Consider the following 21,471-nt stretch of genomic DNA (forward strand, 5'->3'; position numbering starts at 1 on the left):
AAGATTGACGTTTCGCGGGCGGGGTGACATCACTGTCGTTTTCTGGTTGTGTGTTGTGTGTCAGTCACTCGCAGAATGACGCAGTAGAAGGTCGTCTCAGAGATGGCGAGCTTCCCAGTATGAAAATACAGTTTTATGGCGAGGTAAATCGAAAATTCTGTCTCCCGTTCACGCGAAAACGATCGAACGGTGAACGTCTATCCGCGAGACGGCGATATAACGACGTCGCGAGGAGCGACAGCTTTGTTGTGATAAAACTGCCTTCTACCCCCTTTGTTCGACGAAATGTCAGGGTCGCTCTTTTAACGCCAGGGTACGAGTTTCTTCTCTGTTTCGTTTCCTATCGAGATCTCAACGCAGCGGTGATCGTTTTTTTCGTGCAGTGATTAATTAGGCGTTCGCTCGTATCGTCGTTTCGTCATTTGCGTTTCCCTTTTTGTTAATCGTCCCTGAACTTACGAGTAACGAACAGCTGTATTGGGATTGTGTAATATTCTTTAACAGGCAAAATAGATTCTCCCACTACTGTTTCCCCTCTGTTACTCATTTGTGCATTATCTGATGGACAGATAACGTTTCGCGAAATTTTCCGAGCGACGACACTTTTGTAATAGTTCTGGCTAACTGTTAATCGTTAATCGTGTCGTACGATTTTTCTGCATTATGTATCGTATTGTTATTAATAGAAGTATGTGCAACGTATACGTTTAATCTTAACGCGATAAAATGAATTTTTAACGCGTAACGAGTGTCAATTTTTTTCATGTTCTGAGGTTTTAGGAATTTGTTTTTTATTTTATTTTATTATTGTTTCGTTTTTGTTATGTATAATAACAATATCACTGTATTTATATTTATAAGTTGATGTCTATAAATTGTTGTAATGTCAAATTGAGTCTGTTTATGTAAATACAGTGTACTATTTATCGATAACAAGTGATTAATTTTGACAAGAATGGGAAATTAGAGTAATATTAAGTATTGCAGAAAGAAATCCATAATGAAGTTAAAGATTTATGGAATTAATTAATATTATTTGCAGGTAAAAATATTCAGTTTGGGAAGAAAAAATGTCTGCAGACTCTCCAAGACGCGGTGTGCATAAAGGAGCTCAAATTGTATCACCTCAACCAATAGTCGATCGATCAATTATAGATAGTGTTGCGGGAATTATTAATGACATTGTTCCACAAGTTGGTATATTGAGGCATTGTCCTTCTGATAATTTTCTTTATAAAATATATTATTCTTTTTGAGTACAGGCTTATGCTGGCACACCAAATTCTGATAATAAAGAGTCTATATCATGGGCACGGTTTGAGTATGCAGACATTAATGATCCAGCCCTATACCCAGATTACAATGAAGGCTCTAATACACCACCTTTGTTACTGGTGCTTGGTTACACAACTGGAGTTCAGGTTTGCTCATTTTATGTACAGTCTTTCTTTAAATAGTGTAAGTAGATTAAATATGTTTAATGGAGATTTTATGGGTGTAAGAAAATCATTTAACAATGTTTTCATTAGTGATATTTGTAAAAAATAATATTTATCAATGTTGTATAGATAATCTTATTTAAATTTCTAATTAAATAAAAAATTAATAGTGAAAACTTTCCACAGATTCATGTACTTTCTAAGTATGTATTTGTAGTATATCTTTAGCATAAATTTTAAAGCTATATTTTTGCTTATGAATGTATAAATCTTGCTTTATCTAAAAGACATAATATCCAAACAAACACACTCATTATCAAAGTGAGAGAATACATGTGGCTAAAGATAATGACAAAGTATTTTAAGTTTCTTTCTCTAAAGAGAATTAAATATCTATGTTGTAGAAATTTTCTTTATAAAATTGTTTCGGTTGTTTACTATTATTTAATTATATTATTGCTGTCCTTTGCGGTATTATAATTTATACAAGCAGTATAATAATAAATTTTATTCATTACAGGTGTGGTTAATAGCAGCAACAGGAGAAGCAACTGAAGTTTTATCATGGCGTCAGGGAGTGGTCCGCACTCTGAGAATTTTACCGAATCCAAAGACTGACGACGAACACGCTGATTTGTTTGATTTGAAACGGCCAATGGTAGCAATATGTGATTCAGCTGGACCTGGACCACAATTTTGCAACATCAGTTTTATTTCGTTAAAAACTGGGGAACAAGCTAAAAGCATCAAATTCAAAAATCCTGTCTGCGACATTTTGGCGAACAAAAGATCCATAGTAGTAACATTCTTAGAAAAAATTGCGGTATTCGATGCGCGAACATTAGAAGATGTATTAACAGTCACCACTTGCTATGCCAGCCCTGGTCCAAATCCAAATCCTGTTGCTTTAGGAACAAGATGGCTCGCTTACAGGTGAGAATCTAAATTTTTAAATCGAAAAAGACACCAATGTCCACTATTTCAGGTTAATAAAGTATTTTGCATTATTTTCAGCGAAAAGAAATTATTACCAGCGAAAAGAAGCAGCGGCGGTTGCGAAGGCGAGGGTGTTCAAAGTTATACCGCTACTGTTCTTTATGCAGCAAAGTCTTTAGGGAAAGGATTACGTGGCCTTGGAGAGACCGTTGCTTCGAGCTTGACTGGCAATTCGGTATCGCCGATAGTTGTTAATAATACGGGCAACGATGTGACTCAACCAGGCGTAATCACGATATTAGATCTCCAAGCTGCAAAAGAAGAGAAGGAATTAGATGACGCGAATATAGAGACTGTAATTGCTCATTTTACTGCCCATAGCGATGCAATTGTTGCCATGACTTTTGATCTGAGCGGCGCATTGCTAATGACCGCTGACAAAAGAGGGCACGATTTTCATGTGTTTAGAATTCAACCTCATCCAGGTGGTCCCACTTTGGCAGCAGTACATCATTTGTATATTTTACATCGTGGAGATACTACTGCAAAAGTACAGGTACTTAGACGAGTCTTTTATTGTTTTATAGTCTTTTATTCCTCATAATGACTTATTATTGACACTGTATTGTATTAGGATATGGTATTTTCGAGCGATACTCGTTGGGCGGCAATTTCAACTGTACGGGGTACTACTCATGTATTTCCGGTAGCACCGTACGGTGGACCGGTAGGAGTACGAACTCATTCCACACCTCATGTTGTAAATAGGCTTTCAAGATTTCACAGAAGCGCAGGTTTAATGGACGATGGCACCAGATCCCATTCTCCTGTATCCCATACGGAATTGCCTTTGTCGGTGTACCCATATTCTAATCCGAGACTTCCTCCTTATCCTCATCCAACCGTACTGCATCCTCTGGCACAGATACGGCAACCATCTTCATTAAATCATGTGAACAGTACAGCCCAACAGAGGTAATTATACGTATTCATTATCAGCTTTTATAAACTTTACGTGTATATATGACATTTTGCTTATAGTTACATGTACATAACCTATATTGTTTAACAGGCCGCAACAAAGACAACGATTGCACTCCGACGACAGTGGTACATTACCATTAAAAATATGTGCTTGCTTTGCACCTCCAAGGGCCTGGATGTATGCACAAAGAGAATCTACTGTGAAAGTTATAAAAAGAGCAGTTGATTCCTTGTTTATCATGGCGTGTCATGGAAATATGATACAATATGATTTAGAACCGAAACCCGCCGCAGGTAAGACACTCGTTCAAAAAGTATGAAGATATTATGTGTTAATTTCTGTTAAATTTTATTTGTTGATGAACATTTCAGGTGTACCAAAAGAAAAAGTATGCGACGATACAATGATAGAGTTAGAAGTCGAAGCCAAAGGTCAGTGGCCACTCATAAGATCTCCAAATTCGTTAGAGATTGTGCCACTATTACCAACGTCGAGTCCTCTGCTGAGTGTAATTAATATACCAAAAGATATTCAAGACATTGATTCGGCTGAGGATCGTTGGTTAAGTCAAGTAGAAATTGTCACACATGCTGGTCCACATAGGCGGCTTTGGATGGGACCTCAGTTTGTTTTCAAAACGTATAACGCGACCAGCGGGTAAGTTTCAATATATGTTTCTTAATATATGACATTGTCTACATATGGTAAAAATAAAAATTTGCCAATTATAGAGCGCCTGTAAATCTGGTTGAAGCTGAGGCTGTTGAAATTGGAGTAACAGGTGGGTCTCGTCCAGCGAGATCAAATCCTGTCAATATGCCACATGCTGCGTCCAGATCTTTGGTACCTGTGGTGATCGATGGATCAGGAAGTAAGTTTATACAGGAGCAATGCCACATAGTATCTTGTTCAAACTCGTTTTCATAATTTGATCATTTTTACTTATGTTATTACTTACTTGTGTTGTTATATCTATCGTATTTCCACTTTTTTATTCAAACAGTATTTTTATATGTATAATTAATGCATGTAATACTTTTCGTATTATTTCAGGCAGTTACGAACAGTCTCCAAGATTTATGGAGGCATATGGCGACTCCTTAGATAGTGAAAACGCGGGTGTTGGTAGCGGTGAAAATCAGTTGAGAGAGGATCTAGCCGAGGCTATGCTGGAGACGTCTATTGCACCTCATCGTGCACCAGGTAAGTAACCATACAATGCGATGTGTGATGCTTTGCTTTGACATAGAAAAATGTAAATCCTGGCATATCCCATTTATTAATGTCTCGCTAAAGTTTGACTTTAAAGCGATTGATATCAACGATGAAAATATCTTATACAATTCGAATTATCGAAATGATTACTTTTAAATACCCGAATCATGTGTTTTGAACATATTTTTGAGCTTACGATTCTTACAATCAACGATAGATCTTCCTGCTAAATGCAGTAAAGTTATTTCCAACATAGCATGTCTGTATTTAAAAAAAAAAGAACAATAAAAGATTTCTTAGGAACAGTAATGATCATTAAATGTCAAATTGGAAGCGTGTTCTATTTATATTTTCATTAAAAAAAAAAAAAACAAAAAAAAACTGATGGCTTTCGATTGAAATTTCGTGCTAATTCGAATTCATCATTTCATGAGACTAATCTTTCCAAGCACGCGTCTAAAGATAGACACGTTGCTTCTGCTTTCTGCATCTGGTGACGGACGACAGCTAGATTGTAAGTTTGTGTGGATACAGAACTGGCCAGAGGCAGGTATCTCCGTTTTCCCCCCACCCTTAATGATATTGTATATCTATTTACTAACAGCGATATATACATACTTTTATCAACATCCACCCTTCAAGTCGAGGTAAACAACCGAAAAGGCTGCGAACAGTCTACTAACCCCGTAGAGAATATTTTGATTTCATTCAAAATTTCAACGCAATGTGGGACGTGATTTGAACTTATCTTTTTCTTTAATGTATCATTTAGCGATGAAGTTTGTGTCTTTGTGGTGTGCAGTGTGAACACTCGGTCATAATTACGAAAAATCATTGCGATATTTTGTCACGTGCCCCGAGAGAGAGTCAATCGTTATGTATATTTATGTTCCCTCACGATGCAACGTTTAGCTGTACTTAAAAGACTCCACGAATACGAGCTATTATTCTACACGTTAGGCTTACAACATTATCTCACAAAGACCTAGTACAAGGGAGATATTGTGACTCGATATTGATACCTGCCAATGGCTTTTTCTGTTACTAGGGAGGCGATCGGTATTTGAGAGGGTGGGTCAACCGGTAACTAAAGTCGTCAACCCTCTGGGCACCGTGATTACCGTGTCGGCCGATGAGGAGGACGTTAACTCCAGTCAGGAGTTCGATACCGCGGAGGAGAGCTACGTGCCAGAACCACCTAGGAGCGTATGCGCCGAGGAGGGCCCGGCGTCTCTTGGCGACCTGGAGCCTGAGAGCCAAACGCTGCGGGATCTCACGGAGATCTGCGTCGAGATGCGTTCGGCTAGCGAGCCAGCGATCGACAGCGTCCCCGACGAGAACATCCGCGAGGTGAAGGAGAGGAAAGCGCTCTGCGTGGAGATCGCCCCGATCAACAACCCTGGCAACACTTCCATCGACTTCGGGAAAGAAGAGGCCTTCCGCGACGTGCCGACCAGTCTGAGTCTCTGCGTGGAGCAGGGCGAGATACCGAGCAGTCCTATGACCCAGGCGAAGGAAACTGCCTGGTGCAAGAGGTTCGATAAGAAAGAGGACAAAGCACACGAGAGGAACATGTCGGAGGCCCAGTATGTGGTCAATTGCGACGATGACAGCGTTGTTTTGATGGAGAACAAGGTGGCCCATGGGCGACGCGGCTCCTCTTACGCCAAAGAGAGTGGTAAGAAAGTAGAGGCTGAGAAACCTGTGAAGAAGTCTGCGAGAAATGGATCGGGTGGGGGAATTGGGAAGCGAGTCGAGAGTAAGGCGCCTTTAAAGAAGTATGTTCTTAAGGAGCACGAGGATAGTATCGTTATTGAGGATACCAGCGAGGATTCGAAGAGTAGTTGTGGTAAGAAGAAAGGATGCGAGAAAAGTGGAGAGAAGGGTAAGAATATTGAGAGCAAATCTGGAGAATCTGGAAAGGAAACTGCAACAGGGAAGCTTAAGGGCAAGTCGAAGTCTTCCACGGTTCAAGAGAGCAAAGAAGCAAAAGCTGAGAGTAATACAGTAGGAAAAGGTTCAGCTAAACGATCAGATCCAACCATAGAACCGAAGTGCACTGAGGCCGCAGATAAAAAGGAAGAATGCAAGCCTATAGTGGATACAAAGGAAACAGAGAAGTACAAATCACCACCGTCGGATTCAGCCGACGATTTCAGTTCCAGCGAGTATCACATAGTTGAAAGCACCTGCTGCAATAAAGATAGTACAGTTCAGTCAGACGAAGACATCGAACATATTCAGAGTTCAGAGATCACACAGTTGCACCAGCCTGAATGCATCGACAGCGACAAATGCATAGACGTTGCGTGCTGGTCGAGTCCTACTCCCAGTCTGCAGAGAAAGAATAGTAAGAACACGATATCCGACGATGATTTAGAGTACATACACTCGTCAGAGCTCGTCGAAACTCCTGATAAGAAATGTAAAGACAGTCCAGGGTCTAAAATCGAGAGAGGTAGCGATGATGACTCCAATGCTGCTAGCAGCAAACGTACCTTTTCTGACGATGATCTGGAGCATGTGCAGCATTCTGATGTCTGCAGTATAACGTCAGATGAAATAAAAAGTGATCTTGAAAAGGTAACGAGGAAGGCCCAGGAGATTTCGACGGAGCAGTTGACGAAATCTAAGACTACCAAGAAGTCGAAGGATATCGTGGTGATAGAGAGCGACACTTCAGCTGCGGATGTGACTGTCATTATTAAACCTGCTGAAGGTTGGAAGAATAAGAACTTAGAGAAGAAAGAAGAACTAGAAGAATGTGTTAGCGTGAAGGATACAGGAGGTAGTGAGAATCCAAGTCCTCTGAAGAAGATTAAAAGTCGATTAACCAAGACTTCTCCTCCCAATGTTGCTCCCATCAAACGACCACAAGGAGGAATCGAGATTATTGATATAGATGCGATGCAGAAGGCTGAGATGGATGTTTTTACTGATACAACCTTGGCTCCAGAGTGCAAAATTCTATCAGGGTCTGAAGTCTGCGGAACACGTACAAAGAAGTCTCGGAAAAACAAGAAATCCTGTGCTGAAATCGCTTCGCAGGGTTCTGAGATTTCAATTGAAGCTTCAAAGACAGAAGAAACAGGGAAAGAAACGGGTTCACAGGAACCAGTGTCTGAGTTTTCCTGGAGTTCTGTCGTGAAGAAGAAAAGCAGTATTCCTTCCTTAGACTTTGATACTCGAAAAGAAGACAGTAAACTCGTGGAGGTAGAAGAGACAACTGACACAATAGAGATTCTAAAATATACCTCTGGTTCAGAGAAATCAGATTCAGGGAAGAAGAAAGTATACGATTCGAAGAAGAACATAGAAACGAAAACTTCAGTGGTAATCGACAAACTTCGAGAAGCTGTCACCGAGGTGGATTCAGAGGAATCTTCTGCGCAGGTAGCGGAAGTTTCTTTGACTTTGCCAATCAGGAAGAAAACCACAGTGGATCAGGAGGTAAAAAAGGAAGACGATCCAAACGTTGAAGAGTCGATTATCGAAGAAAAGAGAACTCGTCGAAAATATGAATCTTCAGTGAAGTCTTCAACAATGATCGAGAAGCTCCGAGAGGCTGTCAGTGAATCCGACATGGGAGACACTGTTGCTCAGACAGAATTATCTTGGAGCTGTATCGTCAGGAAGAAGAATACTTCTTCAGGGGAGCTCGAAACGAAGAAGGAAACTGATTTCGATCCAATAATGGAGGAATCGACTGAAGAGACATTTCGAAGAGACTCATGTCTATCTTCAGCAGTGATCGACGACCCACAAGAAACTTCTGAAGCAAAAACAGACTCTGTTAAAACACCAGAAGGCTCCTGGAGCTCCATCGTAAAAAAGAAGACTCCAGAACCAGAGGACCCAAAGGACTTACTGCACGCCATTGAGGAAAAGATCCGCAAGAAACTAGAGCTTCTCTCTAACACGCTGGAACTGAAGTCACCCACTAGAAAAACTTCTGAGAACCCACCCAGCGAGCCACCAGGTGAATGCACTTTGGTGAATCTTTCCACTTCTCCTCTAGAGAAACAGCCTCTAGAGGAGCAACGACCCAGGCCTTCGAAGCTGGAGGACGACGACATCAAAGTAGATAGCGATCAACCTCTGGACCCTACGTTCTCGAAGGAGGACTCCTCAGAACCCGAAAGGGATCCAGAGAAAAAGAGCGACTCCGAGCAAGAGGTCGTGCCTGAACGTTCGAGCTCTTCTGATGAGTTGAACGCCAACGTGGTGTTCACGAACACCGAGGGCGACTGTCCAGGCCGAGAGACGGTCGAGAGAAGCTCTGCCAATGGCTCGACCTCCTCGACTTGTGCCACGTCCAAGAAAGGCAACAGGTCGAAGAAGAAAAAACGCAGATGAGTAGAGGATTGCATGGATGTGCCTGGGGCCAGCCTTGCCCTTTACATACTCCTGATGCAGGTCGCGGGGGTGGATTAGCAGGAGTATAAGTCGAGGACTCGCGCGTTCTCGTGATGGCAAGTTACCTAAGTTCGTCTCACCGATAAATATGTTATCGTGGAATCGTTTGGTCGAGCAACGAGTGTCTGGAACCTCACACGTATTGAATTTGGTATTTTTTAAAATTCGTTTGTAAGGTTGTACCTAAATGAAGTAAGATAGATGATCACAGTTTTGCTAGTGCTTTCAAATTCGCCACCCATGACATTCATTATTAATAATTAATATAGCAAAATAATATTGTTCTAGGTGTCAGATGAAACTCGAAACTTTGTGAGACATTTGATCATTTCACTAAAGAATTATTTAGGATCAATGTAAAAAGCTTTTAAATGTTAGCATGGGGAACTTGTGGTTATCTATCTTAATTAAAGGATAAATTGAACGAAGTAAATGAAACCGCTGAACTCGTGTGAACGTTCTGAGGTAACAAGGGCAAGGCTGTACCGTTGGATCTACGTCCGGCGTTCTATCGAACGTATTTAATTAAACGAATTTAAAAGAAAAAAAAGAGATATTGAAAATTCGAAAGGAAAGTCGTCTAAATAACTCCATCTGTGTCTTCGAACGATTTCATAATAGCGATTTCTGTTTCGACTGCCTTACATCGTCGAGTAAATCGAATCTACTGTGCGTTGTCGTCCGTGTGGTGCACGCGAAAAGTGTTTTAGCTTTTACTATCGTAATTAATCAACCTGAACGAGAAACGAATCATTTAGGAAATTCTCGGTGAACTTGGCGTACCTGGTAGACCCGTTTCGAGCTGACTGCCCTTCGTTCATACAGGGATTACGGTTTCAGTTGCACAAAAGTCACCTTTGCCGTACAAAATGTAATCGTTTCGTCTTGTCTTTTGTACGCCACCGAGACATGCTTTCCATGAAAGCCATCTGTAAAATTTTCACCGACAAACTCAGTCGACGAATTCTCCTGGTCGCTTCTTTCCGTGTTACAAGTTGTATCTTGATCAGTTCTGTCGAGGAGAATTTACTTGACTCTCTCTGATTTTTAGGTAACTTTGCAGGGTGGTAGTATACAGATTTGCTGATTATTTATAGGTATTTGTGGAGCATCAGTATAAACAGTTCATAATTTTAAGGACATGACAATGCTACTTGTTTACTGTTACGTGGATCCAAAAATTTTAAAAAGATGTTATATTAACATGACGAGAAAAATTTGGAGATGAATATTAAATTACATTTTGACCAGTACTGTCATTTTAACATTATATACATGGGTGAGTTGGAGAGTAGTACAAGTCCAAAATTAGCCATTTTATTATTAGCTTTTATTTTAAAGGGACTTGTATATTGTTACTCCTACAAAAGTATGTAAAAATTAAAGAGAGACAATTTTATTTTCCTCGTAAGTTCTACACTTCGAGCTTTGTTAGTTCACTTTGTGCAAAGCTTAACATTAGTCAAATGGGATACCTTTGATGAACGTACATCCAATGTATTTCTTCTTCGTGAATATTCGAACTTGTTCTCTCAATTGTTGATCAAAAATTGGTCACGCGTAGGGTTTCATAGGTATCTTTTTCTTATATCGAACTCGTTAATATAAATTAATATTGGCACGATTTGAGGAAGATGTGCAAGGTGTATTGAAATTTGCACCGAGAAATCGTATTCGTAATCGTAATACGTCGTTCTGTATGCGTGATTCACGCATAATTAGCAAAGTATAACGATCATATAAGCGTCTTACAAAGAGAATATTATTTTAAATCCAAAGGATTTTAGTTGAGCGAGAGAGGTGAAAATTCATCTCACGTATTTAACAATTCGTAATGCATATGGTAATTGGACGTGTGTTGTGTATAACGTTAATATACATGAACCGAGTGTTTTATTGTATTATATTATAAGCAAAAATTCGAGGACGATCGGGATCACAGTATAGCAATTGATTTAGGATCTCGGTTCGATCTGCTAGACAATTTTTTCAATTTCGTATACAGTTAGGTGTCTGCCTGTTCTTCGTTCTGTTCGAAGCTTTGAATTTATTTATACGTAGTTTCTGTTGGTTCAGAGTGCTAAATATGAATCCATAAGCCCTTTGGTTTGATCGCAGTGATCAGTAGAATTTAATGGCTCTACAATATTTAGTAGTGGAATAACTATTTTTCAGTGAAAATTTCAGTATTTCAATGAGAAGTGAAAAAGTATGGAAATTGACTGGCTTTAAATATTGTACAAAATTTAATCATTTCGATTTTATAAATACAGAGAATTGTATCATCACTTTTTAGGTTGACAGCATTTTTAATATAAAACGTTTCAAATTATCTATAGAAATATAATACAGATTCGTACGAGAAATCATTGAGCAGTATTTTACAAAAAAAGAACTTCAACGAAAACATTTTATTACACATTTTAAATTTAATTTATAGAGAATTTATATATACACTATATATATACATATATATATTTATTATTAAATCAATATTTCAATTTCAAGACAGTATTAAGCACTTTTCGAAGTATTTAAAAAGGAGCCAATAATGAGTTTCAGTAGTATCTAATCCCCTAAACAGCAGGGCTGCAGTTTCATCATCAGCACGAATCTATAAATAATAATTTAATTCGCTGGGTCTTGCAGGACCCTTAAACAAATCTAGATAAAAAATAGACACTATACAGACATGTATTACACAAGCATCACCATCATTCGTATTCCTTAAATATTATTTAATGCTTCCACGAAGACAAGATTTTACACAGAGAACCCAAAACAGAGCGAAAGTTCAACAAAAATCTTCGACTTCGTTTTAGTTCAATTTCTTCTTAGCTCGTACCCGTTGTGCTCTATTTATTTCCTCTTGATGAGATCGACTACTGATCTTCGTGATCCCCTTTCCCCTCTCATTTCTCGAACTCGGTTCAATCCAGTTCATCGAAACGAAACGATCACGCGTAGGGAAAATCACACGAGTCGTTTAGTTCACGATATCCGTATACGTATACAATTCTGACTCGTTAGAGTTTGTTGCTAGTACAAATTACTACAAATGAAACGATGAGACGTCGATCTGGCGTAAAATGGTCCTTACCTCGAAGATTCAACGTCAAGAGATTTAGTACAAAGCTTTTAACCACCGCTTTCGTCCTCGTGAGTGCTGTGATTATGTTCGCGAACGCTGTCACTGCTACGTCGAGGAACACGGTTAGGCGATCGTATTTTTTAAGTTGGAACTTGAACCAAATGATAAACGATGATCGTTAGTCCCTTAGGTGCAATGCTTTTAACGCGTTAAGCCACGATCCCACTTGCGTGATGCGCTCGAGAAGCGCGTGACGAAGAGGGGGAACCTAGAAATAATAGTAATAGTAACAATAGTATAGTGTCTTCTTGAAATATCTGTGGTTTTAATGTAGGATGACGTAAGTCACATGACGTATTGGCGTTCAAAGTTTTCAATTTCAATGCTGTCTTGTCTTGAACCCTTATTTTTAAGAAAAAATTCTTTTAATGCCTTTTCTGCTTTCTGGAAATATATGTAAGATTGTATATTTTAGATCTAAATTAAGTCCTTAAATCAAATTTCTTGAAAATGTGACGTAATAGTGACTTTTACGAAGTCATATTTTGGGGATGCAGTGTAATTGCAACTTCATTGGCTAAAATATTCATTTTTTTTTTTACTGTGAAAAATGTTCGGTTTTGTGACCTCCAGGTCTTTGAGGTCTGTCATTATTCTGTGGAATTATGGAAAATACAGACGAACAATGATTATATAATTAAATTTTTAGATCAAGATGGATCAAGATAGGTTCTTTTTTAGTATAGAATATAGGTGCATAGACTGGTCTGTGAAAATTGTAGGCATTATTTGTTTTACATCCTACGCATGTGGGAACGTGGCTTTATTCTTCAAATGGAATTCGTCGCTTTTAACTCTTCGAAACGATAGAAGGAAGATAATTTAGTTTTCTAAACGGCAACTAAACAGGATTCTTTTGTCGAGGCGATATCACTGACGATAAGATTATTTATTATTTTTATTTGTCGTCTTTGTGCAGATGGTGTATTTGTTTACGATGCAGATAGGACAGATTTTACTTTCTTTTTCGTTCGAAAAATTGAGGTGATTTGTGTGAAGTTTTGAAGATCGTATAATATTTTGACATGAGATTATTCAATGAGTTTGTTGTGAGGATAATGTTGAAGATTGTGTTGTATCGTAAGAGTTAGTGAAATAATTGTGACTATTGAATTGTTGTATGTGTTAAAGCGAATGTCGAGAATATTGTTGCAATAGTGTTCGTTTTTTGGATTTAATGTAATTTATAGTTTTTATTGTAACAATTGCTTCTTTTAGTGAAATTGTTTTGGATTTTTTTTCTGCGAGCATAACGAATATTGCAAATTTTACACGACGGTCTAAATGTTGAAGATTTTCACTTTAAACGAAAGAAAAAATGTCGAACACCGACGAATTGCCGCTATGGTATTAAAAAAGTAGGAATTAGCAGGAAACGAAGTTTCAGAGTATTTTTATTTATTTTCTACAAGATAAAATAATATTAATATTTTAATATCAACGGTTTTATCTTTGCTAACTAGTACTGCTTAGAAATGAATTATATATTGTAGTTATTTATTTCGTGCAAACCAGTACGTACTATCTGAATATTTATTTAAAAATCAAGAGTACTTATTATTGCAGCACGAATAGTTGACATTTTTTATTCTGCGTAGTGTGCTTGAAGTTTCTATCTTGGGCACTCTTTTAGTTGAAGTTTAACTTATTTTTACTTTGCTTTTATACAATATACTAACTTCGATCTATAATGAGTAAAAAAGAGGTTCTTTGTTTATCCCTGTTTGTTTAAAAGTTGGTATAATTTATAACGCTCTCTAAATGTGAGTATATTTGTATAAATTTTGATACTTTTCACGTGTCCAGATTTAATGAATTTATTTGCAATGCTTTTTGACGTTTTTGCAATTAACTCTTCTGCTAGTTTGAGGTTTATTTATGCTCATTGCACATATTGTAATAGTAATTATGTGCTAAATATTTATACTGTTAAATGCACATTTATAAAAATAGTATGTAATATATTTTATACCTACAGAGAAATAGATAAGAGAAATACAAAATGAGAAAAAGATGAAATCTAATATCAAAAAAGAGATTATTTTTTATGGTTTCATATAATTTACAGAGTTTGTAGATAATACTATTAATCCTTTTTTCCACGCATGACATTGAGAAAATGATAAAAAAAGTGTCATTATAGCTAAAAAGAGAATATTTACCTACAGATAATTTATTGTTAGTAATCAAGGGTGAAGAATGTATCTTTCTGTTTTAAAGTGAAAATCTTTACGATTTAGACGAATTTATACAATACAGAATGTCTTTCATGAGTACATTGTAATAAAAATTGTTATATTTTGGTTGTATATTCTGTACATTTTTATATTTAAAAAAGAACAAGGGCATACGATTTATCGAAATATTTCCAAATATTTGATTTTATACATACGTAGACAGATCACATTTAAGAGCTGTGCATAATATAAGATGGAATTCGTTCGAAATTGCGTTCGAACTTCTATTACGCAAGATCTCAGTAGTTTTCGATGTAATATGCAGTAGGTCATTGCTTCTATGTATACGTTGCTGCAATTCGACGACTTGATAACAGATTCGATTGTACATGGAAAATAGATAAAGTATTGTACACGATTACCTGAATATATTATAAATCAAAAGACGTATTTTATAAAGACAATATCACTGTTCTTTTCATTATTTTTTATCAAGTACACGTATCTAAAGAACTTATGTTGAATTTCATTTTTGCAACATCTTGCGAGAACACCTGAACCTAATTTGTCTAAATACGTTTTATAATTACTGGAAATACTACCAAATAAATTTGTTTATCAGTCGCCTCATGGTAGATACTAGAAATACTAATAAATACTAACAATATTCTTCGTAAAGAAAAAAGAAATAATTTACTAACAAAAAATTCAATTGAGTTATTGAGATAATATATTTTTTTTAGTAGACATGTTTTAGCATTAAAAAATTATAAAGTGTGGTATGTTGTATTCCATTTTATATCTCAAAAATTATATTAAAGTTTGAATTACTATTGCATCAATATTCTTAATTAACTTAAAATTACTTGAAAAAAACATGTCAAATTCTTTTACTTCATAAAAAAAAGTAGTTTTAATTATTTTAGTACTAACGACAATCGTTTGAATTCTAGAAATCTTAGTATTATATATTTGCCTATACTCGAAACAAAATTGATTGGTTGTCCCATATTACGTTCCAAAAGTGTTCATACTGTACCCCTTATGTCTTCAATTTCCCTCAAATCCCACAAGAATAGAATCTGCCTTTTCCTCTCGATCTGAAAGACAAAACCAGAATTAAAACATAAAAACACTGCCTGGTACAGTCCACAAGCAGAAGAGCGATTATGTAAACCAATTGATTTTGCTTCTACCAGCAGAACTGTACGAATATTAAAAAATACCAAGCGATTTCGCTATTTATCACCTGAGGTTATTCTACCAGTAGGAGCTCCCTTCTAAATTATCTTTCCTGTCAATTTGAATAATTACATTTTTGAATGTTAATAGCAAGATTGAACGCTAAACATAGAAACACTGATTGTGACATGGATTAAGAAACACTTAAAAATAAAATAAATGATGTATCATTTTTTCGTTGGAATCCCTCCACGAGGGAAACAGTATGAGTGATCGATATGTCATATAGCAGTATTTAAATAGGGCAATTTCGAGTGTGCAATATGTTGTAATATACGTTGCATGTGTATGTAATATGTTATATCGCATTCAGGATGACGAGAATTAACAAAACATTATCAATTACTATTTCGACTGTTCAGTTTTCTGTGGTATACCTTGGGATAACAACATACGATCCTATAACACAGTTCGTGTAGCCAGTATTTAGTGTTCCTCTTTGTCTTTACACATTTTGATCCTAATGATAATTCACAATGTGTATTGAAAACGAAATTTTTACCGAGCAAACATGTTCTTCGATTCGATGTAAAAATAGGAAAAGTCACGAAGAATTAATTAGTAATTACTATAATACTCTGAGTCTTAAACTTGAAGGCACACTCCCTTGGAAAAGATTTGCCATAAAAAAGGAATACGAGATTCCCGTAAAGAGAGAATTTTTCTTTTTATAAAAATGGCATAAATTCATAGGATAAATAATTGGTATAACAATTTCTATAAACCAATTTACAATATAGATAAAATCCAGAATATTTGAGAGGGAGATGTTTCAAAAGGAGGGTGCCATAAAAGAAGTTTGAAAACCAGTGTTGTACCTAATAAAATATTGTAAATTGACTCGATCATCAGATTTTATTGTTCTACCAAAATTTTAAAACTTCACGATGGCATTAAATGTGTTATCTCCACATTTTCGTACAAAATTAGATTAGAGAGAAACTTGAACCTTGTACATAAACGAAGTTATCGAAAACTGAACGCAGTATGCAAATAAATTCGAATATTTCAAGCAGCACTGTTTAAGGAGACACAAAAATTCGGTCTGTTTTAGTCTATCAAACGGATCTAATTTTTCTAAACTGCTTGATTATTTGAATCAACACTCTCTTGACCTGATTCCATTTAAATAAAATATCGTCAACGATTTATATAATAAATATCGAGAAGAGTACTATTTAGCGAATTGTTCTAGCGGAACACTTTCACGAGTGAGTTTGTTCATCCACTTTAACGATGTGGTTTGTAATTATACTGAATGCACGCATACGTACATATTGTATAATAAATGCATTGTGCTGCGATGAATCTGACACTTTGAATGTCGCCAAATCGAGAGGGAAGCTGATGGAAAGTGTGCTACGCGATATTCAACTGCCACCTTGAAAAAGGAAAATTAATGGTACTATATTAGTTCGTTGTTAATGAATTGAATGATCCCTATTCCTTTGCGGAAATTATCTGTGTTCTTAAATTATGTCCACATGTGGTGCGCTGTCAGAGAAAAGAATGGATAAATTAGTGCACTGTGTTTCAATTGAAAAAGAAAAAATGCAATTTAGGTTTTGCGAATAACACATGAACATAATAGCAAAAATGGATTGTTAATATTTAATGTGGAAGATTGATCGCTGTCAACTTAATTTATTATTTTTATCACTCGATGGTATGAAAGAAGCAGTGATTTTAAAGCAATTATTTCGAGGAAGAAATTTTCGAAATCATTCTTGTATAATAACGAATGTCAGCGAATTTAATTGACAGTGGTTGATGTTTCATTCTATTGTCGGTATCCTACGATTTTATCTTATATTTGATCATTGTATATAAATTCCTGTGGTAATGGTTTGGCAATTCTTTAGGTAAATTAATCGTAACTTCTAAATTGTATTCATTATGTTTCGGTAATTCTAGAGAAATATGGGTACCACCTGGTAAATTATACACTTTGATTAGGGATATTATTTTGCTATTTTCATGATTGGATTGTGCATGTTGAATCGTATTACTTTTGTAATACATTCAGAGGAATTTTACGTTCTTCTTGTGATCTTGTCGATGACTCGCGAGGGTTTGCGTAAATGTAAAGAAAACAAAGTGAAAATATGGATGCTTTTACTCGCTGTTCACAGTCAGATCAAGCGAATCGAACTCGCGGAATGTAATGTAAATGCACGATACATGTATGTATGTAATTATTTCTAATGGTAATTGGAAGAAAAAGAGAAGTATATCTAAGGTAACATGGTAACGCAGAACCTTTATTCACGCAGAGGAGTAATCCGATATTAATAGATTTATAATAAGGAAAGGAAAGAGTACACGACATAAATAAAAATATAGAGATATACAGGAAAGCTGTTTTTATTAGTGTCTTGCTTCTTTTACGATTTCATTTCTCTCTTCAGTATACAAATAAGGGACGAGAAGTTACTTCGTGTAAAAATTCGAAATTTGTATAATTCTTAATGTCTCTGTTAAAATTCTGCTTTTTACCCCGAATATTTCATAGCGCGTTTATTCAAGCGCGATCAGTGGCTGATAGTTGACAGTGACAAGACCCTGAACTGTTACAAAATAGTGAACTGCATTTTTGACGCTCGTAAGTAAAAATTTAATAATAGAATTCGTCATACGCAAATTTCAGTAAACTCTTTAATCAGAAATTTTGTGAAATCATTTCGCTAACCGAATCTATAAGAGAAAAGTATTTTTGGTACGTACCATAAATGTCGAACATGTTCAAATCTTGTGGACGTGCTTCAATAAATTTACTTCTCAATAATGTCAAATTTTTGAATGAAAAGATTTATAAAATATTGAGAACACTGGCAAGATTTCCAAATTTTTCTTAGTTAACATGTAAACACCTTATTTGCATTCACAGACTCATGTTTTTTAATATAATTATGTGACTAATAAATTGTCTTAAAACAGCTTTCTGTTTCACCTCGTTCAATTTCGATTGAGGCATTTCATTCATTAATATTTTTTAGGATACTAACATCTTTCAAGAGGGTATTTCCTGGATACTTTTTAGCGGTACATTTACGTCTTTTACGCTCATCATTCTTTACTATAATTATTAATACAGACCATGGTCATCGAATTAGGACCACAGACAGCTTGTAAGTTATTTAGTAAAACAACTTTTAGAACTTTTTCCTATTTGGAACAGTCTGACGTTTCCCACATTAATTTTTGACTACTTAAATCTTTGCAATAGAAGTCCTAGTACACACAGTCCAATATATGATAACCTCCAAGGCTTAAAGTTTAAGTAAAATGTCTGACTTAGGACTTATTCTACTGCTTGCAGTCAGACGAAGCAACGTCAGTAGAATCAGTCAGTAGAATAAGTCAAGCCAGACACATTTCACAAGTCAGACGCATCTTACATCTATCTGTACTACTTAATAACTCAGAAATGAATTAAACTCAATTTCCTTGTTCTTCATTTTTGTTTTACTTCAGTATGTACTGTCTGTTTAGAACTGTTTGTTCTACTTAAAAAAGGTAAAATTTACGTAAGTGGTTCTAATTCGATATCCAATCGCTGTAACACTTTCATAAGAAAGCAATTTAAAAATCTTTGCAACGTCGATTTCTAATCTTACCATGCATGAAGACGGGAATCTGTTTGACCTGTTACAGGTGGCAGCCAGTCAGTTGCCAGTTACGAGGATCTAAGTTCCAGTAGCTTTAGCTCCGCGAGCAGAGCTTCTCTCGACGCAAGGAGCTCACCGACGCCTTCGTATGGTGCTGAAAACATGATGGTCTTTCCTGGTGATAGTAGTGGCTCCATTTGAGATTATTTGAGATGCGCGGCCCTCTTGCCAAAGTGGCTGCGCTGTCTCAGGTAAATCGAGACACCTGCTAGGCTCTGTGCCGCTGTACGCAATTTCGAGTCGTGCTCAAGAGGCAAGGACTCCCCAGGGGAAAAGAAAACTACTGTGCCATTTTTTGAGCTTACTTCCCATGCAAAAGACGCGTGACGGTATCCTTTTTTCTTTATGATATTTCTTTTCCAACAGTAACGTGAGTCAACTAAAGCGTTTGTCTTATTATCAGGAGACAAATCTTTTTCGAAAAAAAAAATTATTCAGGAGAACTGATTTAATAATTGTTTATCTGACAATCGATGATTCTCTTCCATGAACGATGCTGGGATTTAATTTTTTAATTCTGGGATATTTGATTTTTTTCAAAAACGATTTTTAGCAACTCTTGTAGCTCTTGAAGAATCATCTTGCGTATATTAAATCTTATTCTTTTTACTTTCTTGAAAACTTAAACTTGAGAGCATAAATGAATTGAACAGTTTTTTTACTGTTCTATTTTTTGTTGTTTTAATTGACTCTAGTTTATTGTATTAGTGGGAATTATTTTAGAGAACCAAAGACGGAGGAAGTCGATTTATTTTTCGATTTCGTCTGTTCAGTTGCAAACGTTTCGTATTAATATTTGGGATTGTATGGCAGCCAGTGGCATAGAACTTTTATTCTTTTCTCGAAAGGTACGCTGTACCTGTAGTACGCTAAAAGCGAGGTGATAAAATTCCTTGAATTCACTTTCTTTCCTTTTTGGAAGTTTTATATGTAAGTAAGGATAAATTGATTATACACATGATATAACTAATCGTTTTTAATCGTATCTTCGTATTTACGTAGTTTTTTGGTAACCACCGAGTGATAAATGTATAAAAACAATTCTACTTCCCTGGTAAGCAAAGAAACAAACAAACAAAAAAATATTGCATTTTATACTTTTTAAGCGTAAGCGCGAGATTCGATTGTTATATTGACTAGGAACTTGCTGCTTATTACGGAGCTTAATGTTTTATTGATCTTTTAATCGACGATGCATTTCTTCATTTAATTGATTCTTAGCCTTTATACGTATGAAGAGTGGGAATACATTATACTATGTATCGTAATTATCGTTTAATTTTTAATTTTATGCCATCGTACGAGTAGCAGGCATAACACACCCTTCTCTGTCAATCAATTTTTTAACTTTGTGATACTGAGACTTCAGGGACATATCGCGTGCGAAGTTTCGAATGATATGGAAATTTGCAAAATAAGTTCAACTACTATATGAATATTTCGCATGTGGTAGAATGTTCCTATTTGTGTAAATATTCTTTAATACAAATTTTTCACTTCAATGTGTATGTATATAAAACTTCTACTTGCAGTGAATCATAAAAATGTTCGAAATTGAGTATAATAAAAAAATAATTCTGTAAATTAAAGTGAGGATTGTTATTGTATTTGTAAATGATGACATAAGATCTTTAATTAACATTGAAATTTAAGTTAGCTTTGAAATAATATTTTCAATATTTCTATTATGAATTGTTAAAAGTGTTCGAACATTATTCTGACACACTGCATGTATTTTCTTTTATCCAAGTATATTAACTTTCCTATTCTACTACGTACGTTTCAATTAATATTGATTAGGTAAATGGCTGCTTCTCGTACGGTTCGACGACCAATTTCCTGTAATCAACGCTGAGGAAGGAAATCATTACGTTTTATAATAAAATGGAAAAGAAAAAAAAGCAGAGCGTAGTCTCATATTTGTACGGACGAAGTCAGTTTATATGAATGATCGAGTTTTGCGAGAGTGTGGAGGATGCGTGGTACGAACCACCACAAGAGCTACCGATCTGTACATTTTCTCTGTGTACCGATTTCTTAGTACTTTCGAGACCACCTTTTCTATCATCGAGTCAAATATATGCTAACAAGTAAGAGTACTTACATTGAGAGTGTTTGCAGTATTTATTAAACTACACATGTAACGATTAGAATTGGTATGAAGTTGATTGGTTAAATAAGGCTACTGGTGAGCTATTTTTAATACAATATTCAGTGAAACACAGTACTGTTCAAGTGATCA

At 36.0% G+C, this 21,471-nt stretch overlaps 1 protein-coding gene across 1 annotated transcript; it reads left to right on the forward strand.

The window, feature by feature from the left end:
* The first annotated feature begins 194 nt into the window (after nt 1-194).
* On the forward strand, nt 195-11,250 carry LOC143180743 (uncharacterized). The gene is made up of 11 exons (XM_076380688.1): nt 195-313; nt 1,043-1,193; nt 1,263-1,421; nt 1,960-2,372; nt 2,454-2,931; nt 3,010-3,350; nt 3,448-3,653; nt 3,732-4,017; nt 4,092-4,231; nt 4,414-4,563; nt 5,624-11,250. Exons 2-11 carry the CDS (start codon nt 1,071-1,073, stop codon nt 8,929-8,931), a joined length of 5,604 nt encoding a protein of 1,867 aa, XP_076236803.1. The 5' UTR covers nt 195-313; nt 1,043-1,070; the 3' UTR covers nt 8,932-11,250.
* The last annotated feature ends 10,221 nt before the right edge of the window (nt 11,251-21,471 follow it).

The sequence above is a fragment of the Calliopsis andreniformis genome, chromosome 6 (assembly GCF_051401765.1).
Source record: "Calliopsis andreniformis isolate RMS-2024a chromosome 6, iyCalAndr_principal, whole genome shotgun sequence".
In the NCBI taxonomy this organism is placed as follows: domain Eukaryota; kingdom Metazoa; phylum Arthropoda; class Insecta; order Hymenoptera; family Andrenidae; genus Calliopsis; species Calliopsis andreniformis.